This window comes from Pectinophora gossypiella, unplaced genomic scaffold (genome assembly GCF_024362695.1).
Source record: "Pectinophora gossypiella unplaced genomic scaffold, ilPecGoss1.1 Pgos_96, whole genome shotgun sequence".
Lineage (NCBI taxonomy): Eukaryota > Metazoa > Arthropoda > Insecta > Lepidoptera > Gelechiidae > Pectinophora > Pectinophora gossypiella.
The window spans coordinates 35,686-45,867 of NW_026063306.1; the positions used below are offsets into that span (position 1 = coordinate 35,686).

The following is a 10,182-nucleotide window of genomic DNA, read 5'->3' on the forward strand; positions in this document are numbered from 1 at the left end:
AATTTGTGCGTAGGCGTCTTCAACCATCCCAAAACTATTTTCGAGTCACTCCAATATATTTTTTCTTTTATTTTTACTCGCAACGAATTTGTGACTTTGTTACATAAGCGTGCTGCTAACAGTGCTCCACACAGCTCGAGTTTTGGTATGGTTGTCGCCTTGAGTGGTGCTACTTTTGCTTTCGCGCACAATAAGTGGACTGTACAGTGACCTAGAGAATCCACTGATCGAACGTAAATGCATGCTGCGTACGCTTTCAAAGAGGCGTCCGAAAACGCATGCAGCTCAACATGAATACTGTTACTACAGATGGCGTGGCGTGGGATTGTTATATTTTGCAATAATTTTACATTTTGTATAAAATTGTACCATTTTCCACTTTCTTCTTGAGGTATTTCCTCATCCCACTCCAGTTTCTGTAGCCACAGCGATTGCAACAATATTTTACATGAAATTGTACATACACATAATAATCCTAATGGATCAAATATACTGGAAGTTATTGAAAGTATTATACGTTTTGTACATTTGCCTTCCTTTACATTTTTTGCTTTACTTGTGGGCATAAATATAGTGTCACTATCGGGGTTCCATTCAATACCTAAAGTATGAGTCACATTTGATATTTTCAAATTTTCTTGTTTACTACATGAATTGTTTGTAAGTTCTTTCATTAATTCTTTAGAGTTACTTTTTATCTTTCTTAGATTGAAACCGGCTGAGCTAAGGTGTGTGGTGACTTGCTGATAAATTTTCTTTAGTTGTTGTTCATCATTATAACCTGTTATTAAATCGTCAACATAAAAATCTCGCGATATAATAGTTTGTATTAACTCATCACCACACTCCTGAGCCAACTGTAACAAACATCTGGTGCTAAGGAATGGTGCACATGAAGTACCGTAAGTTACAGTATTCAATTGCAAGTACTTCATGCGCTCCCTTTCGCTCTCACGCCATAATATCATTTGTAAATATCTCTGCGACTCGTCTATCATTATTTGACGATACATTTTCTCTATATCGCCTGTTAATATATAATTGTGCTCTCTGAATCTTACAAGTATAGAGAAAATGTCGTCTTGAATGGTAGGTCCCACCATGAGGATATCATTGAGTGAATAACCTGATCTTGTTTTTGCTGACGCATCAAACACTACTCGACATTTTGTACTTTCACTTTCCTTTCTTAATACCGGATGATGCGGCAAAAAGTTTGCATTTTCAGGTTTTTCACTCACTGATAAATGCCCAAGCTCTTGATACTGATTTATGAAATCTACATATTGCTCTTTTACGTCAGGTTGTCGCCGAAAGCGCTTTTCTAGCGAATCAAAACGTTTCTTTGAAATACAATAAGAATCTCCTAGTTTATCAGGCGACTCTTTCAGCGGCAACGTGACGCAAAATCTTCCGTCTTCCATCCTTCGTGTATGCTCCACAAAATGCTCTTCACAAGCTTGCTCTTCAGCCGACCAGGACTGCTTTTCAGGAAGCTCTTCCAGCTCCCAGAACATCTTCAACTGGTTCCTGATCTCCTGACTGAAGTTACAATATACATTTTCATTAGGTAAGTCTCCAGTACACATGACCGGTCCCACTACTAACCACCCTAACTGCGAATTTTGCAATATAGGTTTATTAATTCCCATTTTTATTTTTTCAGGGCACGTTATTTCCCAGAATACGTCTGCACCCAATAGTAAGTCTACTTGTGCTGGGCGGTAATAGTGGGGATCTGCCAAGGTAACATTGTTAGGTACATTTATTTCAGATGTATCTACTTCCTGACTAGGTAAGTTGCTTGTTACTTGTGATACTACAATCGCATTCACTTGTTTACTAAATGAATTTGTACATGATTGTATTACCAAATTACACCGCTCTATTGCATTGAAAGACATGTTGTTTATGCCAGTAACACATACCGTGTCTACTTTTACAGGCTCAATTGCTAATTTATCTTTCAAAGAACGTGAAATAAATGAGGACTGGCTGCCGCAGTCCAACAAGCAACGTACCTCTTGCTTAGACTTGCCGTCTATTACAACGTTTACAATTGCTGTCGATAACAGTACTTGATTCGATATACAGGATGATAGAGAAACCGGATTAGTTACAGTGCACTTGATCTCCTCCGATTTCTGTACGTTTGATACATTTCTATGCAGTAATGTATTGTGTTTGCGGTGGCAAATTCTACAGCCACTTAATTTACATTGTTGTGCAAAATGACCACGTCGAAAACAATTTATACAGAGTTTTAATTTAGATACTACATCGTTTTTGTCTTCGAGTGTCATGTTTTTAAATTTATCGCAAAAATATAAATAATGATCTCCATTGCATACTAGACAACCATTATTTGTCTTGTTCTCACAAGCCGCGGCGACAAATGCTTTTTGCTGCTTATCAACACGCTTGAATTGCTGTCTGTCACTATTTACTGTGACTGTATTTTTGTCGCTGCTGCATGTGGTAGTCATTTCCAAAATTGTTGCTCTGTTACGCAAAAACTCATAAAATTGTTCCAACGTGGGTCTTTTGTCCATACTACTTTTACGTTCCTCCCACTTTGTACTTGTCACACTATCCAACTTGCATGAAAAAAGAAAAATTATCAAAGAGTCCCAATTTTCAGTTGGTTCTCCTAATGTGTTCAATGCACGCAAATGTTTTGAAATATGATCTGCCAAATATCTCAATGATTTTTCTGATTCTTTATTCATTGTTTCAAAGTTAAATAATGTTTTAAAATGAATAATAGTCAACTGGTTTGTATTATTAAAGCGATCACAAATAAGTTTCCATGCAGTTTTATAGTTTTCAGCTGATATTTCCAATGATTCTATGACTGATTTTGCAACACCAGTTAATGAACCCTTTAAGTACTGAAACTTACTTATTTCACTCAGACTATTATTATTATGTATCAGGGACACAAAAGAATCTCGAAATTCCAACCATTTATTAAAGTTTCCATCGAACGAAGGGAGAGTGATAGTTGGCAGTTTTATATTAGTGCTACAGCACGGTGAAACATCATTGCTTGTTTCATGATAAATACTAGACCGATTTTGAGCAGTAAGTTCTTGACTGTCAATTAAATCCTGAGCTAAACTCATTGCCTCATAAAATGTACTCTCAGTGGTATTTCTTTCTACTGAAATGGTCTCTGAAGTCCCTGCCCTTTCTGATTCACTCTCCTTAATTTCAATTTGTGACTGAATCTGATCATATTCTGTAAATAATGATTCTATTTTGCTTAATCTTATTTTTAATTCTTGTACTTGCTGTTTAGATACCTTTTTTAAATTTTTAATTTCCAAAACGTAATTTTTAAAAACCGTTAACCGACCCTTTATAGTACCACGCTTTATTCTTAGTTCTTTCAATTTACTTTCCTTACTCATGTTTGTTACCTGTTCACTCTCAGACTCACTCATTGTATTGGTTTAAATAATTAATTAGTAAACAAAATAGTTCACTAATCCAACCGCAATATAGTATAAAAAAGGTAAATTGATAAATACCTTATTGCACGCAAACCTGCGTAGGTGATTTGTTTACCGAAACAGCTGTGAATCCTCCGCGAACTCGTCAACCAGTGAACTCGGAGCTCGGACGTAGATAGCTCTCAGTACCAAAGCGCTAATGGGACGGCTCAACGTTTACTGAACCCTTTCCGTCTCTCTGGAAAGTCACAATCAATAACTTGATCAATACACTTATTTATACTTTTTATGTTTTTACTCGAAAATGTCGTGTTTTTACACTTTACTGACACTTATTTACAACTGTTACTAAGTTAATTTTATGTAATTAACAGAATGAAATGCAAATTGTTTACATAAACTTAGAATATTCCGTATTTTTACTTTTTCCAATGAAATATTTTATACCTATTGTTGTACAGATTGATGAATTATACAGATCGTAATACTATAAAGCTTTTACAGTGTTTATAGCGGTATGCAGTTTAATTGAACGCTATAACACGCTTTATTTTACATGTATTTACGAATTACTACGAATCTGATACATTATACATGAAAATACGAAATAATCTTGTTAAAAATATACCTGTGAGTTGCCGTGTCCATTGATTCTAGAATGTTTCATAAGTAGGTAGGTACTTGCATCTACACTATAATAATTTACGAATTGATGTTCTTACAACACTGTTCACTATCAAAACTATACGGAAATAAGAAAATAGATTAGTAGAAAGGATAATTAAGGAACGGGCAAACCTCCCTTCTTGAAAATATCCTCTTCAGTCGATCGCTCGCTTCATCGATCTTTCCAGATTTTTGTTGTCATCAAGGTTAAATAGGTAGCACGGTTCGAACTTCTTTTCCAAATTACAGATTCTTCTCGACGGTCGCCAAACTGTTAAGTACCTTCCTACTTGCTGGGTTGTTTGCTTGGTGAAAATCAATAATAACTCCAAAATAAGTCTTCAACACGATATAATCAATTCTTGATATTACAAACAATAATGGTTTCAACTAGGGTTACAACGATATATCGGAAAACCGATAAATATCGATATATCGACGCCTAAAAATATCGATATTTATCGATATCGACGAACGCCGATATCGATATATATCAATATCGAAAAAATCAATATATCGAAAAAAAATATCGAAAACCCCACCCAATTTAAAAGACACAACACTGACTATCTAAAACCGATTTTGTTGTGTTGTAGTCTGTCTTAGGCTGTATGGGTTATGTGCCTTTGCCTCTTCTTCAGAGTGGACGAAAATAACAAAAAAAGTTGTCTCTGGTCGTAACGTAACGGCGGTTGGTTGTTGTACTTGTTTGTTGACTTTGTTTGTTGATTTACCGTTAATATGAAGAGAAGTAAACTGTGGTCGTATTTCAAAAAAGAAGACAGTGATGCCGTTTGCACACTTTGTAATAAACGAATTAAAACATCTGGAAATACAAGCAATCTAGCATCACATATGAAACACAAACATCCAGAAAATTTTGATGTTGACGATAAATCTATGGATAAGTCACAACGGTAAGTCAAAAGTTCCTCAGTTAATAAATACGAATTCTATGATTTAGATAAGATTTTATGGAAATATTACAATATTTAACGTTTATTTTAGGTTATGTTTTACTTTTGGTGCGTTCCGGGAGATGACCGCGTGACCGCGACCGTTTAGTGATGTAATGTCGATGATTAATTATATCGACAAACGGATATAATTTTCTTGACGTTATAACTTAGCATACAAATAGTGTCGTTATGATGTAAGGCCAATTATCATATCGATAATAAGGAGTTTCATTAATTATTTCTTTTCTTTTCAGAAAATTGATTGAATGTGGTGGTACTTCATCTAACTTAGCTAGAAGTCTTGGAAGTAATCCTAACCCTCAAACATCGGATGAAAGTGCTCCACCCCCTGAAACACCTGCTAATTCTGCTGAAGCTTCTTGTTCGTCTGCTGTGGTTGTTGCTCCAGTTATTAAGTCCCCTACTCCTCCAAGTACGTCTGGAAACACTCCGAAAATAAAAAATGCTTTTGAAAATGTGTATCAATATTCTAAAGGAGGTGCAAAATATGACCGAATTACAGATGCTATTGCATATTTCATTGCTGTTGATAACAGACCATTTTATGCAGTTGAAGGAAAAGGTTTTAAACATTTGATTAAGCAATTAGCTCCCTTGTATAGAGTGCCTTGTCGGGAAACGATCAAAGCAAAGATTGATAAAAAGTATGAGACATTATCAAAAACTGTGGCAGAGAAATTTAAGAATGTGGAACATTTTTGTTTAACTACAGATATTTGGACAGAGATAATGACTAACACTGGTTATTTGGGACTTACGGTTCATTTTTTGGAACAGAATGAATTGCAATCCATGACAATTGGTGTTTTTGAATTAGAAGAAAGTCATACTGGCGAGTATATTGGACAACAATTGACAGAAATATTAAGAAGTTGGAATATTGATACTGAAAATGTTATGGCTTTTGTTACTGATTCTGGCGCAAACATGATAAAAGCTATAAGGGAGACGTTTGGGGCAAACAAACATATCCCATGTTTCGCCCATATGATAAATAGAGTGGCTGAAGAGGCCATAAGAAAAACTTCCGGATTGAATGCCATAATAGACCATGTAAGGAATATTGTGAAATATATAAAGAAAAGACAAGATATGACATTGGAATTAAAAAGAAAGCAAATAGAAAATAAAATATCTAAAGAAAAAACTCTGAAAGTAATGCTAGATGTAAAAACACGATGGAATTCGTTGTATTACATGCTTCAGAGATTTATTGATTTGGCGCCATACATTAGCGATATAATTTTTTCAAAAATTGATGCACCCACCATGCTAACTGCAGTTGAACTCATCATCATAAAAGATGTGGCTCATGTTATGCGACCACTTGAAGCTATGACAAGAGAGGCTTCTGCCGAACATTATGTCACTATATCTAAAGTTGTGCCTATGGTGAGTTGTGCAATTGACCAATACAACGAACTGAGAATCACTTCGAGCATTGCCGGCGACTTGAAGATAAATGTTACTCTGGAAATGGAAAAACGTTTCGGTCAGCTGGAATACAATATGTTGTTAGCAGTTTCAACATTGCTAGACCCTCGTTTCAAAAACTTGCATTTTAAGAAACCTGACGCATGTGCAAAAGCTATGTCAAGAATTAGAAAATTAATTTCAGATCATAAAACCGCAGCCGCTACCGCAACAGCTTCATCAACGTCTTCAGAGGATGAAGATAAAGATGGATTTGATTTTTGGAAGCACCACAAATCTTTGGCTCACACGCAAATTAAAAGAAAAAAAACTGACAGTGACGACGAGCTTACGTTATATCTTTCTGCTCCTGTAAATACTCTAAAAGTAAATGTTCTCGAAATATGGCAAGAGATGCAAGGTGTGTATCCCAATCTCTTTAAAGTGGCAATGAGCCATCTACCGATTGTGGCAACAAGTGTTCCGTCTGAACGTCTTTTTTCAAAGGCAGGAGCCACTATTACTCAGAGCAGAAACCGGCTACATGGAAGCAGACTCTCAAAATTATTATTTTTAAATTCAATAGCTGGTACAAAATACTGGAATTAAAACATTTTTTAATAAATTTATGTATTTTATTTATTATACAACCAAATTTTGTATTTATGCGCATGAAGAAATAAATAATAAGTAACATACATATGTACTAGTCGATAAACGTTTGATTTAACTAAAAATACATGGTATTCCTGTAACCTTTAAAAAAAGAAAAAGAAATATCGATATATCGTCCCACCAGTCCGATATATCGATATATCAATATCGACTTAATTCGATAAATATCGATATCGATATATCGATATTTTTAAAAGTTTTGCATCCCTAGTTTCAACGGACACTGGATGGCAACTGGCCATGTAGGGAACTAGCGGGGAGAGGCGCGCGGGCGCGGGTTGCAGTGCGCAGGCGCGGTACGGCGGCGGCGGGGCGGTGCGACGGCGGCGTGTGCGACGACGGTGAGTATATACTTTATAACTTTAGCTATGTATATTTTTGTTCTTTACTAATTTTAATCTTTTTCTTTTCAGGTTTTCTTTCTTACAGGTATTTTCTTCTCTTGTGTTAACAGGTACAATACATGTCGGATATGTGTCCGCCATTACCGCAGTTTTCTCGCCATTCCTGAGGCGATCGTCAGCGCGCCAAATGCGTGTGACGTCACAGGAAGCGGCAAGGTCACGCGCAGTGAATGGAGCGACGTGCTCACGCGCCGATCGCGAATACTATTTCCAATAAATAATATTTGCGTACAGAGTGCAACAACATAACATTATTTTCCCAATTGAGGTCAGGCTGATCACCTGATTGTCAGAAAGTAACATGATCCGTGCTTCGGAAGGCATGTTAAGCCGTTGGTCCCGGTTACTACTTACTGATGTAAGTGAGTAATCGTTACATGTGCCATGTTAGGGGGGTTTGGCGGTTCAATAATAAGCCTGACACCAGGGTTGATGAGGTTGGTTATTGATCTCATAAGCTACTGAAGAGAGAAGGGTACATCCATCGCAAGATGAACTAAGTACCCACACACCGAGCTTTCTGTTAGAACAACGTGATAGGGAGCCGCATCGCCGTCTATAACGGTCGAGCCAACTGTGTTAGTGAAAAAAAATAATTATTTGTTTACATTTCACAACTTTACAGTGAAGAAGCGCCAATGCGCTGCGACTTTCAATATAAACAATAATATAATTAGACATATGAAACTTAGGTGTAAAGAATATAAAAACATATTTAATTTTCACCCATCATTCATCATCTCGCAAAACCTCAGATACTCGCGACACACATACGTCCACTCACTCACAAACAGATCACACTCTGGTGCTGATGCAAGGAGTGCATTAAGCATGTGCACGGCACGGAGGAGTGGCGAGTGTGTGCGCGCCACAGTGCGCGCCGCCGACATGGCCAGCAGCGGGTGGCTGCGCAGCCGCAGGTTGGGGACGTACAGTCACTAGCATTAATATGTATATGTCACCGTAAAATTGTAAATAACGTTAGATTACAATCTATCGACTTTGCGGGATGATTCAGGCCATAATTCTGAGTCAAAATCAAGTGGAATTCTCCACTGCAAAAGTATTAGGTTAAAAATAATTTAAAAAAACTAAAAAAGTCATGAATTTTGCGACGGAAAATTCTACTTGATATCAACTCAGAATCATGGTCTGAATCATCGCCCTTAGTATTCGTTACGATGTCACTAATACTCTGTATGTGTACGGTCACGAGCATTAATATGTAGACAATTTGGTACCATGTCACATAAACTTTTTTGACAAATTGAACTGTAAGTCTCACTAAATGTCAAATATGTTAGTGCGACAGAGTCCTAAAGTGGGTACATTATATTGCTCATGACTGTACATTCTCACCAGCTGCGGGCAAATGCACTTGAGATAAATTAATAACTCATTGGTCCGGTATTGCAGATGTGTTTTGTCCAGAATGTAAACATTTTCTGTATACTTTCACATGATGTTTGCTTAGATTCAGACTAGAGGTTACATTAAAACTTTATGAGTGATAAACTTCACAACGCATGCGCCTGCGTCATGCATTCTTTGATGTGCTTTCAGTACCGTGATGTGTTCACGTGAATATTCCCAGTATGTAAAAAGAGCTTTATTACGTAGCCTTAGGCAGATAGTGCTCATTCCCATACACACCATTTAATTTTATTTTAAGTTACACATGTAATTTTCTCGCCGAAAAGGAAACGTAAAGGAGATTAACCAAAAGTGGTCCAAATGTCCACCATTTTTATTTTTTTGACGTGACATATTGTAGATTTACATCTGTCGTGCTTTTTTGTAATTGGAATCTAAAAAAAACATATGGAACACACGTCAATTTTAAGCAGAAATCTAAAACAACCGTCTAAAAATTTTACATCGGCCAATAACACCATCATGAGCGCATTGGTGGACCGGTACGACTCGCCGCTACTGAACCGCTGGCACATAGCTGCCCGCGGCTTCGGTGGTTCGGGCCGGCCTCATATAGTTTACTAGCTTTTGTCCGCGACTTCGTCCGCGCGGATGGATTTTCCAACTAATTCCCGTGGAATTCCTTTCTTAGCGCACCTCTACGGTACCTAAGCTACGTCCCTTCCAAATTTCAAGTGCCTACGTTTAGCCGTTTAGGCTGTGCGTTTATATGTCAGTCAGTCAGTTTCTCCTTTTATACTATATTTAGATTTTTATGTTGTTGTTGTTGTTTGTTGTCTTTCGAATCTGTTACTAATACTAGGTTAAGCTTTTTGTTACTAACTAAATATGGACTAGTTTCCGAAATAAATATTTTGAATTTGAATTTATAACCCGACAGAATCAAGTTGACAGCACACGTCAAACGGATTGCACCCAGCGTGATGCCTATTTTATACGCTCAGGTTATTAATTCATTTTAAAATTAACAGTTGACAATCACCCGTCCCTTTCCTTTTCGGCGGATAAGAAAATGACGCGTATAACTTAAAATAAAATTGGGAGGGGTTTGAAGGAATCGGGGTCATTATATTATATTTTTGATGTTATTGTCACGAATACAATTTATTATTAATAATAATAAAAATAGGGGCATGTCACAGGGACTGTAACCTG

At 36.8% G+C, this 10,182-nt stretch overlaps 1 protein-coding gene across 1 annotated transcript; it reads left to right on the forward strand.

Moving 5' to 3' along the window:
* Positions 1 to 4,814: 4,814 nt before the first annotated feature.
* On the forward strand, positions 4,815 to 7,139 carry LOC126381717 (E3 SUMO-protein ligase ZBED1-like). The gene is made up of 2 exons (XM_050031170.1): positions 4,815 to 5,038; positions 5,335 to 7,139. Exons 1-2 carry the CDS (start codon positions 4,863 to 4,865, stop codon positions 7,121 to 7,123), a joined length of 1,965 nt encoding a protein of 654 aa, XP_049887127.1. The 5' UTR covers positions 4,815 to 4,862; the 3' UTR covers positions 7,124 to 7,139.
* The last annotated feature ends 3,043 nt before the right edge of the window (positions 7,140 to 10,182 follow it).

Excerpts from the sequence above, each read along its gene's own strand:
- LOC126381717 (XM_050031170.1), top strand. The coding sequence starts at position 4,863 with ATGAAGAGAAGTAAACTGTGGTCGTATTTCAAAAAAGAAGACAGTGAT. Across the intron at positions 5,039-5,334 it reads TCTATGGATAAGTCACAACG|AAAATTGATTGAATGTGGTG; the intron begins GTAAGTCAAAAG and ends TTTTCTTTTCAG.